Source organism: Petaurus breviceps, unplaced genomic scaffold (genome assembly GCF_028583685.1).
Source record: "Petaurus breviceps papuanus isolate PSGF00001 unplaced genomic scaffold, PetGlider_PUasm1.0 38, whole genome shotgun sequence".
Lineage (NCBI taxonomy): Eukaryota > Metazoa > Chordata > Mammalia > Diprotodontia > Petauridae > Petaurus > Petaurus breviceps.
The window spans coordinates 96,464,317-96,482,576 of record NW_027186304.1 but is presented as its reverse complement, the minus strand read 5'-3'; the positions used below and the strand labels follow the sequence as shown (position 1 = coordinate 96,482,576).

The following is an 18,260-nucleotide window of genomic DNA, read 5'->3' as shown; positions in this document are numbered from 1 at the left end:
ATTCACCCAAATGAGTCCTAAGCTGGGCTAAATGTTTGAAGTGGATGATAAGGTGGGGGAAATGCTAGGCATACCCCAGCTTACTGAAGTCTCATACCATTAGCACTCTTATCAGGTTGGTATCAAGGGTGAGCAAGTCCCCAGGATATCATTTAAATACATTTCTGCATCCCTGCAACCTGACTTGCTAGTGCCATGGTACATGAGTAAAGCTTTAGAGGTAAAAGCCAGCCTTCCAAATCCTGGACTGTTTCAGGCTCAGTTAAGCCTGGCAGTCTGTCTTGTCCCCCCAGTTTGTGTTTCTTGATAAAATACCATTTTCACTACTAAGGTTTTCAATTAATGAGACTCCAACTGCTATCAATTTCTCTTTAAAAAGTGCAGTTTACAACACAGATTTTAGTCAGCTTGCTCTCCTTTTTTATACACTTGCAATATAGTGAGTTCAGAGCCCCACCTAGAGGACAATAGGGTCCCTTTTACACTTGCTACATAGCAGACTTCTTTCTAAAAAATGCTGAGAAAAATACCCAGAGATGTCAGATGTAACAAACTCAAGGTCCCCAAACCTGAACTGTTATCATTTATATTTTATAGGTTTGGCTGACCTAAGTTGATTTTATTTCAAGGAGGCTTATCTTAAAGAGCTATTTCACTGCGGAATATTTGCTCCCTGAAGTGAGATGGATCCATGTGTTTCTCTGTACTATTTATCTCCCAAATGAATATTTCTTAAATGGTTCCCCCCCTACCCAGTTACTCAAGGCTATCTTTGAAAATTTATTCCCTTTGCATCTTTAGGGAAGGAACAGGAAATAGATTCTTGCCATATTGAGCAAGTATAGTAGCTTGAATCACTTGGGAGTCAAAAGAATCATGGAATTTTAGAGTAAGAATGAAACTTAGCAATTATTTCATCCAACTTGTTCATTTTAAAAATGAGGGAACTGAAGCCCAGAGAGATTAAGTGGCTTGCCCAAGGCCACCTGGGCAATAAGTGGCAGAACTGTGGTGGGAACCCAAGTCTTAACTGTTCAAGAGAGAGGCAACTTGACACAGGGGAAAGGAGCTGGTTATAAAGTACCAATCTTAGTAATATTGCTAGTTATTAGGGTTTTTTTAATCTTAAGAAAGTCATTTTAATATCTCTAGGCCTCAGTTTTCTGCTTTATAAATTAAGGAAGTTGGAGTGTAAATGGTCTCTTCTGGATATAATTACTATTAGTCTATATTTAAAATTTCATAAGCTTTTCAATCATTGCTATACAATTGAGATTTGAATTGCTTTTTACCTATACCTCTCTATCTACATTTTATTCATCTTTTGTGTAAATTGAGGGATCCATCAAGGGAAGCCCAATCCTGTGAACATGGACAGTGTGCTTAGCCTGATGTAATCCCCCACAGTTCAGAACATGTGACTGAGCTAGAAAGGGGCACACATTTAACTGAAAAGGGCACTATCAAGGCATAATAAGGCCTCTTTCCTGACTGGCTACATTCAGGTGAGGAGTCAATAACTACTATATACTCCCAAAGCAGGGAGACTCCTTGTGAATGCTTTCATTGGCCAGTCCCCTTGTTACATTAAAATAAACAGATTTGAACTAAGATAAAAATTCCTGCTCCATGATTCCATAGCAAGATAATTTTCTTTTTCTTTCTTTAAAAATTTATTTATTTATTTTTAATTTTTAGCATTCACTCCCATAAGATTTTGAATGGGAAGTTTTCTTCTCCTCCCTCTCCTCCCCTCTCCCCAAGGCTCTATATATGCATTCATATTAAACATATTAGCCATGTTGTAAAGAAGAATTAGAACCAATGGAAGGAACCATGAGAAAGAAGAAATAAAACCAAACAACAAAAGAGAACAAATAGTATGCTTTGGTCTGCATTCAGACTCCATAGTTCTTTTTCTGGATGTGGATAGTGTTTCCATCATGAGTCTTTTGGAGTTGTTTTAGATCCTTGCATTGCTAAGAAGAGTTAAATCTATCAAAGTTAGTCATCTCACAGTGTTGCTGTTAGCGTGTACAATGTCCTCCTGGTTCTACTCACTTCACTCAGCATCAGTTCATATAAGTTTTTCCAGGTTTTTCTGAAATCTGTCAGCTCATCATTTCTTAGAGCAAAATAGTATTCCATTACATTCATATACCACAACTTGTTCAGCCATTCCCTAACTGATGGGCATCCCCTAAATTTCCAATTCTTGGCCACCAAAAAAAGAGCTGCTATAAATATTTTTGTACATGTGGGTCCTTTTCCCTTTTTCATGATCTCTTTGGCATACAGACCTAGAAGTGGTATTTCTGGGTCAAAGGAAAAGCACAGTTTTGTAGCCCTTTGGGCATAGTTCCAAATTGGCAGGACAAATTTCTTCAGAGAAATGTCTAGAGCCAGGGTTCTTAACATTTGTTTGTTTGTTTGTTTGTTTGTTTGTTTGTTTTTTTGTCATGGACCCCTTTGAAAATCTAGTGAAGCCTAGGGACCCCTTCTAAGAATAATGTTTTAAAATCCCTTTTAAAGGAATTATATTTAAATAGTTATGAAAATATTTTAAAAATAAGTTCACAGACCCTAATAAGTATAAATACCCAATAAGTTTAAAACAAGTTCACAGACCCTCATTTAAGAAGCTCTGGTCTAGAGTACAAAGTTTAATGGATTGTTTGACTAATAGAAAGAGAAAGGTTGTTTAAAGTTGGAAAAGATGATATGGTTTTCCATATCATATGATAATTGTAGTGGGGATGGCGGGGAGGGGCTGATAGGTGGTGAAGCACATAGAGTGCTGGGTTTGCAGTCAGGAAGACACATTTTCCTGAGTTCAAATCTAGCCTCAGATATTTACTATGTGACCCTGGTCAAGTTGCTTAATCCTGTTTGCCTCTGTAAAATGAGCCAGAGAAGGAAATGGCAAACTACTGCAGTATCTTTGCTAAGAAAACACTTGATGGGGTCATAACGAGTTGTACGTGGCTAAAACACAGCCGGGGCTAATAAGGCTTTCTGGCTTCTCCCTTACTAAGAGCTACTCCAACAGACCCTCCCTACTTCCTCCCCTCTGTAGCTATTAAAAAAAAAGTGTTTGACTTGCACTGATGGCACAAGGGAGCAGTGCCCACCAAGGCTTCTGTGCTCTCAATCCTCCTGAGTTTAATTGGATATGTGAGTAGAAGAAATAAGAAGAGAAAATTCCCTTAGCAATCCTAAATATAATACAAATGCCCAAAAGAAAATAAATAAGGTTGTTGAGGCTGCCAACAGCCCAGCCAGCCAAGAGCAATCTTTTGCTTTCTTGCTTACCCAGCCTCACTTTGATTTCTTCTTTCTTTACCCTCTGACCTTCAGCCTATCCACATTCTAAATTAAGTTCTAGTCCATTGCAGTGGCATGACCACACACCCAAAAGGTGGTAGAGTGAGGAGGGACTCCTCTGGAACCCTCCCTCACTGCTTGCAAACATGCTCTATCAGGGAGAGGGTTGTGAGGTAAGCAAAGGGGTTACTTCCCTCCCCTTCTTTCCTGATAGGCTTTGTCAAAACCCTATTTTCTCAATTGTTTGTGATGTATCTGTGACTCCTATCTTTGTTAGCTGTAATCTCAATTATTTGGATTCCCCTCCTAGGATGTAGATTGTAACCCATGCGTACCTGGCCATCCTATGCAATTCTTGACCCTATTTCCCATAACTTTGCCACATAAAGTGCTGTATGCTTTCCTTGTTTTCTCCTGACACCAGGAGGGTAGCAGTGGATCTCTCAGACTGCACACTTTTCACCCCTTGCTCCCACCATGTGAACATCCCATCTTCTTTCCTGTTCAAACATTTCTTTGATGTAATCCTTTATTCTGGTTCTGTAAAGTCCTTTGTTTCTTAGATGTTGGTCTATTCACAGCCCACCATGTGTTGCTCCATTGATTTTTCTGTGATACTCATCTTTAATTCTTCAGATATTGTAGTGTTCCTTTATTTGCAGCCCTATAACAATACAAGTGGATATTGACATTTTTTAAAAGATTTTTTTTCTGGAAGAAATTTGGTACTATTAGAGGAGCTTTGCCATTTCCTGAAGGCAATTCTTCTGTTTAATTCTGGGTCCAACATTTTGGCTATGTGTACTGTATCTGTCTAAGATATACTGGATGTCCCAAAGGTCCTAAATAAGACTTAATGCACTAAGACTTTTGGGACACACTATATAAACTGGTGGACAAGCTCTATAAATTACCTGCCTAATTGTATGTCACAATCTGGACCTTGGATAATCTTCATCCATTGTTTTTTTCCATATGGATTGCTATACAAATTTATTTTTATAATTTATGTGTATATAATTTATATGATTATAATAATACTTTTTAAATTTATTTATTTTTAGTTTTTAACGCTCACTTTTATATGATTTTGCGTTCTAAATTTCTCCCCTCCCCAAGATGGCATGCAATCTGATATAGGCTATACATGTATGATCATATTAAATATATTTCCACATTAGTCACGTTGTGAAAGAAGAATCAGAACAAAAGGGAAAGACCATGAGAAAAAAAGAAATAAACAACAACAAAAGAAAGAGAAAAAGGTATGTTTCAATCTGCATTCAGACTCCATGTTTCTTTCTCTGGATGTGGATAGCATTTTCCATCATGAGTCCTTTGGAATTGTCTTAGATCATTGCATTGCTCAGAAGAGCTAAGTCTAACAAAGTTGGTCATCGCACAAAGTAGCTGTTACTGTGTCCAGTGTTCTCCTGGTTCTGCTCACTTCACTGAACATCAATTCATGCTATACAAAATTCTTTTGAGAGGTTATTGATCACTTTTAGGAGGCTGTGCAATATTCCAGACCTTTATCAACCTAGATAACATCACCTACAAACAGGAACACCTAGAAGACCCTCTTGGATTCTACATTGACTCTCCTCCATCACAAGTAATGAATACCTTTGTCTCCAATTTTATATCCCACCTCATATTTAAGATAAGGTTGACAAACAAGTTTCTCTCTGCAATTAAATCTTTCAAGGAATCTTAAATGTTTTTGACATATGAATGGGAAGCACCATGTTGCAATGTAGCATTTTTTCTATCAAATAAAATACTTTTAAAAATAATCAACAAACAATGATTATAGTGGGATTGTGTGTTCTCCACATTGCAGTATCAATCTCAAATAGAAGCAGGTACATAAGGATCTCTTTGGCTGCATATTGTCTTAGAAAACCACATATCAATATTAGCTTTGTTCTATTGTATTTCTATTTATTAGGCTAAGTATGTCCCAATTACATCTTAATGTAGTTCCTGGGGCACTCATGTTGATGGTAGCATGTCTGACATCTCTGTTCTATATCTTTAGTCAGTAGTGAAATGGTAAAGATATGGTCCATTATGTTATACCACTTGCAAAAAGCCTGCTGATTCTATATTGTCTTCATCAAGGATATGTGTATAGATTATTCTCATTACAATGTCATATAAATGGGAAAGCAGGCATTTATTCTATAGTTGCCAATATTCTTTTAAAGAAGCAAACTTTTTTTAGTATTAATATGGTCCAAGATTTTTTTTCCTATACTTTTGTAGGTTCCTATCCTTCAGATACCTTTTGAATTGGTCTCTCAATGTCACCTCCGGCATATAGGTCTCTTCTATATATACTTTGCTTAATTCAGCCTTTTTTCCATCTCTATTTTCCTTATTGCCATTTTTCCTGCTTCTATAAATACATGTCGAACAGTGTGGTGACTCTACTGTCCTTGAAGGTGAAAAAGAGTTCTTTGCAGATGCCTTCAATTTTCCTTCTGTTTTCTTTCTTCCTTCAGTTTTCATCCTTAAATTCCCTCAAGATGTTTTGGATTAGCTGGGTCTCTGACCAAGCTTTCTATAAAATGACTTTACCCTTCATTATCTATTTATTAGGCAATACTGCTTATATTCTTCCATTGAATGTTTTTCTTCATAAAATTTTACAAATAAGTTTCTGTAGTTCATAACTACTGGACTCACTTTTCCAACTCACATTTGGTCTTGTAAGTAGGGTCTTCAGAATGAGGCTTTGCTTCTTCCTTGGAATTCTAGGGGTAACATGGAGGAGTAAAGGGTTTTTCCTAGTACAATTTCTCACAAGACCTCCCCTTCCAATGTGTTACCCCAATATCAATTGTCAGTTACTATTGCAAAATCCCCATATTTTTCTACTGATTTCCAATTAATGTAAATTAGCTTTTACAAAGAAATATTTTCTTAAAAAGTATAGGAAGGACTGAAGCATAACAACCGCCCAAACTGGGAAGTATGTCCCCATCTCATTAAATCTGGGCATGAAACAGTAATCAACAACCATTAGACTTTTAGTTGGTATTAATAACTTAACGACACAAGTGCTTACATTTTAGGAGGCATATTATTTACCAAATGTTGAATTATCATGTAGTTGAATCTTGCATTTGCCAGAGGGGTTTTTCTTCAGTTGCAAAAAGGATAGATTTTTTTTTTTCCTGAAGACCCATTCTGGTGGATAATAGATAACAACAATTGTAATAGCAACAATAATAGCTAACATTTAAATAGTGCTTATTATATAATATAATGCAAAGACAAATATTATCTCGTTCTAGTGTCACAACTCTGGGAAATAGGTACAATTATTACTCCCATTTTATATATACAGAAACTGAGACAGACAGAAGTTAAGTAATTTGCCAAAGGTCACACAGCTAGCAATAGTCTGGAGGCCAAATTTGAACCCAGGTCTTCCTGACTCCAGGTCCAAAGCTCTACCCACTGCATCATCTATCCACTTCATAAATACACATATGTGTGTAGATCTGTATATGTATGGACAAATAACAGAAATATTAATTATTAGTTTAAAAGGAGAAAAGGGGATTCAGAAGAATCTATAGAGCAATGGATAGGGTAATGACCCTCAAAGCCATGGTCATTAAAAAAATGTTATTCAGTATTCCAGGCTATGAATGCACAAATGATACATGGTAGAACAGGTGGCTTTTATGTTTCATACCTCAAAAACCTTGTCTGGTATGCTGGTATAGAGATGCAGAAAAAAAAAACCCTGCCTTTTATAAGGAATGAATATTCTCCTGGTGGCATAAAACATTGCAGAGTCTTTTAGTAGGCTGTAAGTGCTTGGTTAAAAAGAGTTTAGGGGTATCACTCATAAGCAGGTACTGGTTCCCTATAAAATATGTAAATAAAAATATGTAAAGCCCTTTCCCAAATAATAGTTCTATTACTCTACCAATAGACTTCCTCTCTCCACATGATGGAAGCTGTTTCAGGGAAGAGACTCTCTTTTTTACCTTTGTATATCTAGCTCCTGGCCCATAATAGGAGCTTAATGAAAGCTTGTTGATTGATCATCTGATTAGTGTGAACTCAGTCCTTTTTTCCTGAAAAGAAAGTCCCTCAAAGGATTGCTGTACAGCATTAGAAAATGGTTCCCCCTTTGGCCCAGCAATACCACTTCTAGGTCTGTACCCCAAAGATATCATACAAATGGAAAAAAGATCCTCTAGCAAACAATGCCACTTGCAGCTGGTGTGGGGGGTGTAAGACCAATAACACCAGCACACAGGAGGGCTGCTAGCACAGGTTCTTTGATCTGCTTTTCTAAAGAAAAGCAACTCAAAAGGGGTCAGCAATCTTACTTTAATCTAATATAGATCATTTACTTAGTTCAGGGGAAAAAGTCAGCACCCTGAACTTCAGAAAAAATACAAACAGAAATAATAACATAAAGACCAACAGACAGGATTTCTGTCTGACCAAATAATACATATATCACAGATCAACAGACAGATTCAACTGTCTGACCATTATATACATACATAGTTGCCAGAGAGGGAAGCACCAGCATCTGGGTATTCAAAGCCAGGGCCCTGGGGGGTGGGGGGTGGGGGGGGAGAGGCAGGAACTGCTTAATGGCTACCCAGAGTCTCATCTGGTCAAATCACAAGAACACTCTTCCCATGAGTAAGCCCCAAAGCAAAATGCTAACTTCAGAGTATACACTTCTTCAGGGTCAGAGAGCATCACAACCCTCAATGACCCACTGCCTAATTACAAAGTAACAAAAGGTGTGGGTCTTCCTGAAAAACAAGCCTCCCCTAATCAAGTTTCTTTTGTTGGGCTCCAGGTGAGGCCTATTAATGGGTGCGGAAGATCTTCAACTCCCATTAACATTAGAGACCTACACTTATAAAAATATTTATAGCAGCTCTTTTTTGTGGTGGCCAAGAATTGGAAATTGAGGGGATACCCATCAGTTGAGGAATGGCTGAACAAATTGTGGTATATGAACATGAAGGAATACTATTATGCTCTAAGAAATGATGAGCAGGGGGACAGTGAAAAAACCTAGAAAGACGTATATGAACTGATGCTGAATAAAATGAGCAGAACCAGGAGAACAGTATACATAGTAACAGCTACATTGTGCGATGACTAATTTTGATATACTTAGCTCTTCTTAGCAATGCAAGGATCTAAGACAACTCCAAAAATCTCATGATGCCATCCACATCCAGAAAAATAACTATGGAGTCTGAATGCAGATCAAAGCATATTATTTGTTTTCTCTTTTTCCATTTCTTTGTTTCTTCTTTCTCATAGTTTCTCCCATTGGTTCTAATTCTTCTTTTCAACATGACTGATGTGAAAATATGTTTAATATAATGTATATTTAGAGTCTATGTCAAATTACATGCTGTCTTGGAGTGGGGAGAGGGAAGAGATAAGGAGAAAATTTAGAACTCAAAATCTTATGGAAGTGAATGTTGGAAACTAAAACTAAATAAACAAATTTAATTTTGAAACTCTAAAATTTTTAAAATAAAATAAAATCTCATTTGGATATGCAAAAAAAAGTTTTAAAAAAGGAAAGAAAGAAAACTATTCCAAAGTCAGAATCAAATGATGGACAAGTGAGTGCAAAGTTGGGGGACTGACACCATTTTCAAAAGCATTGCTCCATAAAACAAAGTTGCTTTCTGTGCCAAATAAAGGGAAGGAGGGTGATGTCAGGAGAGGAAATACTGACACTTCATCAGACACTGAATCAATTCTTCCCCAGGGCTATGATGTACTGAAATGATGGGAGCCTGATTAAGCACAGCTTTCTATGGGCTATTTTATAAATGGCAGCCTTCTTGCAAGGACGGCTAACTCTAACACATTCATCCAATTTGTTTTAATGGAGCACATACCCTTGTCCAGTCTAAAACATTTGCCACTTTAATTTCCCATAATTAAGAGCCAAACTGTCTCAGCTCCAGTTCTTATTGGGATTAGAGAACTTGTGTCTGAATGTCACCCTGACTGTCACCAGCCAGCATGTCACATTGGAAAGCACCTATTTTAAAATAAATTGATGGACAAACCACAGACTTCTTTTATCTAGTGTCATCCAGGAAAGAGTTTTTCCATCTATGAAATGTAACTTTAAGGTAATTATATCATCATTTTCAAAGAAAAATATCAGGATCTGTACCTCAAAATTAGCTTTTTTCTCCTTCAGAGTAAATACACATATTCCAATGATACTGCCTTTGCTCAAAGCATTTTCAGAATTCTTTGTGAAGGCTCTGGTTCTGAATCTTAGAAAAATAGGATTATAGATTTAGAGCTCGAAGAAACCTGAAAAGTCATCAAGTCCAAACCCATTTTACAAATGAAGAAACTGAGGCCTAAAGGCTAAGCAGCTTGTCCAGAGTCACACAGTCAGTATTTTGATTGTTTGGATCAGTTTCCCAGTGGAACAGTTTCACTTTGGGACCAACCTAGGAACTTTGCCTTCAGCCTCAGGACTTTCACATTTTTTTTTTCACATTTTCACATTAATTTTGAAACTTCCTTTATTGTTAAACTTTGGTTGAGGCACTAAGCCTCTGAACATTCAGGGTCCTCAAATCCTCTTAAGTATCTTGGGCTGAGAGAGCAACCTCCACTCAATTCCTAATTACCTTTCCCCTTTGCCTGCCATTGTTGCTGTACCCAAAACTTAATGACCAATCCTGACATCTGCTCTCTTTTTTCCCCTTCTATTCCCTTCCACACATTATCCAGACCACAAGTTTTTTTTAATCAATCAATAAACATTTATTAAGAACCTACTATGTGCCAGGCAAAGTGCTAAACATTGGGGATACAAATCTCAAATAAAACAATCCATGCCCTCAAGGAGCCTACAATCTAATGGAGGAAACACACAAAATGGATGGTTGAGTCCCCCTCCTGACCCCAGAGAATCTCCTAGTATTGGGGGAGGGGGATGAATGTGCTAAATGTACCCCAACTGATTTGATGGGAATAGAAAAGATTTAGATGGGAGAGTAAGAAAAGCTATGGCGCACTTACAGAGCTGCTCTCAGTCAATGCTGAAGGGCTCTAGTACCTCAGGGATGATGAAACAATCCTCTTATTGGCCACTGAACTGATTCAGTGAATCTTATTTTCCTCTCTAGTTTTTTCATTTAAGTGTCTACACAAGAATATGTTTTGTTGTAGTACCTGAAAGAAAAATTACAAGACTCAATCACTAGTCAACAGATTTTTTTACTTGCAATGCAAAGGAAATGCACAGAGAGATAGTTTCTCTGATTATTCAATCAACTTTCCTAGAGGACTTTTATACAGAAAAGCAGCAAAATCAATGGAAATGCTGACATTCTGATTGGCTACACTAACAAGGTACAAGAATACATAAAAACAAATTCACAGTTAAGAAATATCTGCTTTAAAAGAAATAGGGGATATATGGCATTCACAATTTGAATGGGATATAGATTATATATAGTATATGCAATTAACTATAAAACATTTGTTCTATAACCAGGATTAAGCCTGGTACATTTGCCTAAGGCTCTCTTCATTGACAAAGAGAATAATTACTCCAAGCTGCATTAGTGCAGGCAGTTAGTGAGAACTTGAAAGACGAAAGGTCTTTTTGCTTCTAACTTTAAGAAAGAACTTACTTGGTTTCGGGCTTTCTTCAGAAATAGTCCCCTGGAGGGAAAGAAAGACTTTGGGAGAAGCCAACATGCTTTCATAGCTTCAATATGTCCTGATTTCCAGCTTGCCTCCCTAGAGAATTTTGGGGAATTTCCCATTGGAGGAGGTCAGGAACTTTCTCAGTTTGAACTGATATATCTTGCTCCAAAGGGGGAACTCATTTGCTCTGTGTATTATCTGGTATTTTTCTAATCCTTATAACTTTTCTGATTTCTGTTTGCTATTGCTTTGTATATAGGGGCATATTCTCTATTAACTACTCTTTTTTATTTAAAGCAATTGGGATTAAGTAGCTTGCTCAAGGTTACATGGCCAGGTGTTTCTGGGTGGGTGCTAAGTGTCTGAGCCCGAATTCGATCCCAGGTCATCCCGACTCTGGGACCAGTGCTCTTACTCACCTTACTTACCTGGCCACCCCTATTAACTACTCTTGAAGGTCTTAGTGTAAATGGCATTTGGTGAGAAGGGAGTCAAGCTTTGAGATCTTCTCTGTTAAATGATAGTAACCAAGAAAGTGACTTGAACCTAAAAATAATTTCTCCTGGACTAAAAATATTTCATGGAACAATTATATATATATATATATATATATATATATATATATATATATATATATGTATATATATAATTCTAGCTCTAGCTTCCCATTCCCTAGAGCAATATTATGGCCCCAATCTCCTACCACCCTCTAGTGAGGAGTCAAAGATTCCCTTGAGTGGGATAAGTGAGCTTCCAGAAATATCTCTTCACATATTCCTGCAAGTCACATTTAGACAGACCTACATGGACATATCCATAACCCATCTGGCCAGCAGACATGTACAATACAAAAAGGGTATACAATATACAAAAGTCTTTTTGGTTTAGTTTTTTTTATAAACTATTATACTTTTTTTTTTTTTTTGCTTTCTTATCAAATTCCAAGGAGTCTTGTGATTTCTCAAAACCAAAATGAAATTTCTTAGGTTAAAATTTAGTTAAACTTTTGTGGAGGGAATTCTGATTTTTATAATAATCAATATATGTGTAATGAATATACTAATGAATTAGATTTTGCAGAATTGCCTTTTCCAGCTTGTGAGTCAGATTCACAATGCAGTTTGAACTGATCAATCAAACTTTGATAAGACTCACAATCCCTGGCATCCTTCTGCCTGCATACCTGAAATGAAGTGAATCAAAGATTGTAGAACCTGTTCCCATCACAGAACTCTGGTCCTGTGACCCACCAAGTAATGACTCCCAAGGATGTAAGCAGTATTGCTCCCACAGGACTCCAGAATTGTTGTATTGTCTTCCATTTATGGATTTGTCATGGGAAACCACTCTGGTCCTGGGAATGATTATTTACAATCCACCTTCCCATTTGTGATTTATGTATATAATCTCTGTCTTCACTTCAGCCAGGTGGAATTCTGATCAGAATTCCCAATGTGCAAATCTCATAATGAAGCTAATTAAACAGCTACTTGATTACTGGTACTTTGTCTCTGGCCTGCTGTTTCATCATTCTCAGGTTAGAGACTGGCTCAGTAAAATCCTGTTAACACTTTTAGTTTCTAGAGACTATGAATGATGGAAATGAGAATATGCAAATTCAGAAATAAGACATTATGATAACATAATTAGAAGTACTGAAAAAGAAAAACTACTCAGGTCCAGACTAGATTGTACTTAACTTCTTGCCTATTCTATCCACCTACTGCTTTCTGGGTCTCACTTCATCCATTATCCCCTATAGCCATGGTGAGGTGTGATTTTTCTTACGGCCTCAAAATATGGCTTCATCTTCTACTTCAAAATGTCCCTTTAATTTCAGGTTTTCCTACCTCATTTAGTCATTCTGCAAATCCAGATTCACTCTCCACCAATGTCTCTCTTGATACATGGGGAGCCACTCATATTATTGCTTAGTTAACAAAAAAAAAATGTCTTTGTCCCTCCATCTCAAAGAAAAGGAGCTAAAAATATCTCACATATACTTAGTCCTCATCATCTCAAAAACAGAATACATCACCACTCCAAAAGTGCACAAGGTTAAACCTATCAGTATATTAGAATTTCCATCAAAACCTGTGACAGTTTCTGAATTTCCTCACTGATAGGAAATTTTCATTCTTTGAAGGAAGATTTTATTGTTGTGATTTTTCTTCTGTTACCTTCTGCGTTTGTTAGATACCACTTTTTGTCACTCAGTGTGCTTGCTTTGACCAATGGCCCCTCCTTTATAATTTCTAATATTCTGTGAAGTGGAAGACATATTACCAGACTTGTTAGAATTGTATATAAAGTAAGAGTAAAAAAATGTAAAGCAAATGCCTAAAGACTAAAGTCTAAAGGCCTCATGAGAGCTATTTCATCTGCTGAGAAATCTTTATTTCTAGGTAGCTGTATTCCAGTTGATTGAGGTTGCTTTATTCAAGTGATAGCAATAGACATACATATATATATAAAATCAGTTACAGCTTGTATTCCCATGTTTGCATTCCACAATATTACTTTTTCCTAAATTTTACTTTTAAGTGAAAAATATTTGCAGGTATTTCCTTTTATTTTCAACATATCCTCCCATGACCCCACTCCACCGCTGCCATAACTACAGAGCCAAAAGACTAGCTGGACTGGAAGAACCTTAGACTTACTCTGCCTCTTAGCTATATTTCCCAGAAATGAAAACTGAAGGTCTCAAAAACAGTGAGATACTTGAAGTGGAAAGGCAACAGGCTTCCTTCCCTGGGACTCCCTCTCATTTGCCTGCTTCATGAGCAACAAGCCAGCCACAGCAACAGCAACATACAGAGGCCCACTTTCTCCACGGAGATTTCCTTGAGCCCTCTGGTCAGACAGCAACCTTCTTCTCCTTCAGGACTTAGGACTTTGCTGTCATAGCCCTGTCTATATCTAAAGCATTTACTCGTGCACTATTCTGGACTATAGTTATTCCTCTCTGTATCATCTCCACTTTGTTGTTGTTCAGTTGTTTCAGTCATGTCTGATTCTTTGTCAGTTGGTGTTTTCTGGGGCAAAGACACTGGAATGGTTTACCATTTCCTTCTCCAGTTCATTTTATAGATGAGGAAACTGAGGCAAAAAGGATTAAGTGACTTGCTCAGAGTCACATAGCTAGGATGTGTCTGAGGCCACTTAGCCTCTCATCTCTGTATACTAGACTATAAATTCCATGAGACCAGGGGCCATATTTTATTTAAACTTTGTACATCCTCAGCTCCTAACACAGTGTTCTATAGACAATGTGTTTACTAAATGCTTTTTTTTTTAATGAAGCACAGTTGAAGGTTTCTAACTAGTATGCCAAAAAGATCTTTATGCACTGTGAATTTTTTGTGAGTGAGGATATGATTTAGACTACAAAATATCTGCCTAGGTGCTAATGGGGATAAAAGGGAGGAGAAGATGGGATATAGCTTTCATTTTTTCAATCTTTAAATGTTTGTAAGTTCAAATGAACTCATTGGTCTTACACAAATATGAGGGAATACTGCTAGACAGAGTCTATTAATGATACAACCAAATCTAGAATGACATTTATCACTTACTATGTTGTCCATAACACATTGCTAATTTTTTACAAATAAAAAATACAAAATCTAATATATTCTTTTCACAAGTCATTTTTATTTCTATAGATTTTCCCTTTCACATATTTACAAGGACTATTCTGTAAACCTGAAACAAATTTACAAGCATGAACCAAATAGGAAAGAATAAGAACCACTAAACTGAGTACACTGAAACATCAATGGTGTCCAAATGGACAGCAAACATTCATGCAGCTCCAAGTACCTAAATCACACCCATGAAAATCTGGCCCAGTAGAATTCACTATTAATGACCTCAACCACAGCAAATGTATCTGCTGACTAATTTCAAACCGAAATGACACATTAAAAATCAATTTAAAAAATCTTTTAAGTTTCTAAACTGAAAAACTCAAGCATAATTAGTGTGTGTACAGACTGTTTTGGAATTACATCTAGAATGTACACACTAATGCTTTTAATGATTACCATGCTCCAGCCTTCTTTCAGCAGATACCTCAAATCCATACATACGTGTGGGCTGACAGGTGTCACACACATATGCCCATGCACATATACAAACAGAATAGTGGGAAATGTAATAATTTACCTGGCAGTCCTGACCACACTACTTTTAAACCACTTGCAAACTGTTAAATGACCTACAACATTTCCATTCCTTGATTGAAGTAATGTGGATTCTTACATGTCAGAGGTACTTGAACAAAATTTTAATTAAGTATGGCCTAAAACAATGAAAGGCAATCTACCTAGTTTTTTTTTCCTCAAATGGGGCCTCAGTCAGTTTTTTTTTAATATTAATGAACTCTACTCAAAACATTTTATACATGTCCTTTAGGCGTATAATAATTATAGTTTGGCTTTAAGAAGCCCAATCTGCCAGGTGTTTTATGTCATCTTCATCTTCTTTCCTCCTGGAAGATGCTGTAGTTTAAAAAAACAAAAAAAAAGAATGTCAGTCAGTGATTGATGAGCTGCTGCAAGGATCAAAAAGCAACTCTGCTCAAAAAAAGTTTATTAGGTATTCAGGTATTTGTCAACATTTAAGTAATCTCCAAGTCCTTTACATTGTAATATGCTTAGTATGACTTAGATATGGGAAAGTTAGGTATTTTTTTGGAGGGGGAAAGGCAAGGCAATTGGGATTAAGTGACTTGCCCAAGGTCATACAACTAGTAAGTGTCAAGTGTCTGAGGCTGGATTCAAACTCAGGTCCTCCTGACCCCAGGGCTAGTGCTCCATTCACTGTGCCACCTAGCTGCCCCTAGTTGGGTATTTCTTAGGGAACCAATTAATTCCCAAGAACTTAGCTGGAAGCTTACCTGCTCGGGATCTATGTGAGGTGGATGCTACACTTGGCAGCCTACCAGGGTGGGCTGGCAGAGAGGTAGAGGGTACATTTGGAAGTCTGATATTTGTCATCTTCTTATTTAATTCCTCCTGCTCCAATTCTTCAAGTTCTGCCATCAATTCATCCTGAGCACAAGTGAAACAAAGAATGGCAGATTTAATGTCTCAAGACGTGGGTTAGCTCATACACAATAACAGGAACATCTGCTTTCTAAATTGATATGTGAAAATTCAATGAGATGGAATTTTTATTTTAAAACAACTCTTCTTACAACATTGAGCAATAATTAAAAATGAATATTTTGGGGTTTTGCAAATTTGATGTGGTTAATCTTATGATACTTCAGTAAACAGCCATTGAAATCATTCATGCTAAGGGAACACATAACCTCACTAGTTTCTGGAAAGAGTTTGCACCTGCCAGTTAATTCGTTCAATGGACCACTTCTGTCCTCCTATTTAGAAGAAACAATTCTAGTAAGAGCAGTCTTAGAGACCTGCTATAGAAGAACTGAAAAGTCAAGTCAAATTCACAAGAATTTATTAAGAGCCTACTATGTGCCAGGTCATGGACTAAGTAGTAGGGATACAAAGAAAGGAAAAACGACAGTCTGCTCTCAAGGAAGCTCCCCACTTAAAATCGTACATAGCAGCATGACCAAGTTATCTCTCCTCTCTGAGTCTCAGGTGTTTTTACCTGAAAAATCAAGCTAATAATGCCTTCCCTGCCCATCTCATAGGGTTGCTGTAAGGATTACATATGAGCTCTATGAATCTTACCTATTATCTTCTGAAACTAATTAAATAATTATCCTCATCACAATGTACGTAGCACAATATTTTTTATTCTGGGTGAGACTATTGATTTAAACTATAGCAACTTGAGCAAAGGGATAATACAAAGTATTATATTTCTAAGAAAAAAATGTTATCCAACTAGCTGTATCTCCAAAGTCAATGTCGTTGTAGCCATGGACTTCAGCTCAATACTATCCAGAGTTTGTTTCCAAGATGTTATAAAGTAATCCTAAAGTACTCTGAGAGACAGAGCTAATTCTTAAGTGTGTGTCCCTTTACTGAAGGCTTCAGATGCCCTAAGGACTGTCATACTTAAATGGACACCTTTAGCAGTCTAGTGAAATCTGTGGAACCCTTTTCAGAATCATGTTTTCAAATGTATAAAATAAAATGCATGGAATTACAAAGGAAATAAATTATATTGAAATTATTATTAGTTATTAATAATTATTATTAATTATATAATATATAATAATATACAGTTATTAAAATATTTTAAAAAGCAAGTATGTTAGCTCCAGATTAAAAACCCCTGTCGTACAATGAAATTATAAGCCTGATCCAACTATGTCATCAAGGAATTTCAGTATCCTTTGGGATACAAGATGTCCTAGATTTAGTCCATTGGGCCTGATGAAGCAGTTTCTTCTGAAATATCTCTGATCTAGTCTAAAATACACTGATTTCGGCCAAAATCTCAGATACGACTGAGACTGAAAGGACACACACACACTCACACACACATATACACACACACGCTACATACAAGTAAGCAACATACAAGGAATTCATTCCATTTTAGACACCTTGAATTGCTAGGAAGTTTCACCTTGTTCTCCTCTCTGAAGAAATATTGAAGTCTAATCCTTCTTTCACAGGACTGCCCTTTAATTTTTTGAAGACAGCTATCCTGTTCCCCTGGTTCTTCTCTTCTCTAGAATAAATATGACTAGTTCTTTCAATTGATTCATGTTTGATAAAACTCTTAGGAATAAATAAAGCAACAAGAGAACATATCATGGTCCCAGGCTGTATGAGTTCCCATGGTTGAAAATAATGCTTGATTACTTATCATAGTAAACAAAAAGAAATTATTACTATGCTATTAACAAATATTACCTTTAAAATCCTATCCTAATGACTCTCACCATGGAATAGTGACATCGGGTTCTCAAAAATAATGCTAAAGAAACCTAAGCTCTTATAGGCCCAACAAAGTTGGAAAAGCTTTGGCTATGGACCCAGTGATGGATGTTATATTTGTTGTCTGAAGACCAACCTAGTTCCATGCAGAAGGTTGAACCTGAGATGTTAAATATAAGGATTGGATATGGAGGCTCATCAACATATAAAGATCATTTCCTAAAATTTGGAGGACATGCTCTATACATCAGTGGAGGGAATAATCAGATCGATGAAATCACATATCTCTAATTTAAAGGTACTGGAAAAGAATTAAGAAAATAGGAAAAGATGATAGTAGCTATCAGTCTAGTGCTTTGCAAATCAACT

General features: G+C 36.7%; 1 protein-coding gene across 1 annotated transcript in view; it reads right to left on the bottom strand.

Annotated features, from left to right (window-relative positions):
- Positions 1-14,656: 14,656 nt before the first annotated feature.
- The window catches only part of CHMP4C (charged multivesicular body protein 4C), a 46,016-nt gene continuing 42,412 nt past the window's right edge, over positions 14,657-18,260 (bottom strand). The window contains exons 4-5 of the mRNA XM_069100195.1: positions 15,923-16,076; positions 14,657-15,524 (exon numbers count right to left, since the gene is read on the bottom strand). Coding sequence (XP_068956296.1) covers positions 15,463-15,524; positions 15,923-16,076 — 216 coding nt within the window. The 3' untranslated portion in view covers positions 14,657-15,462. The remainder of the gene's footprint in view (positions 15,525-15,922; positions 16,077-18,260) is intronic.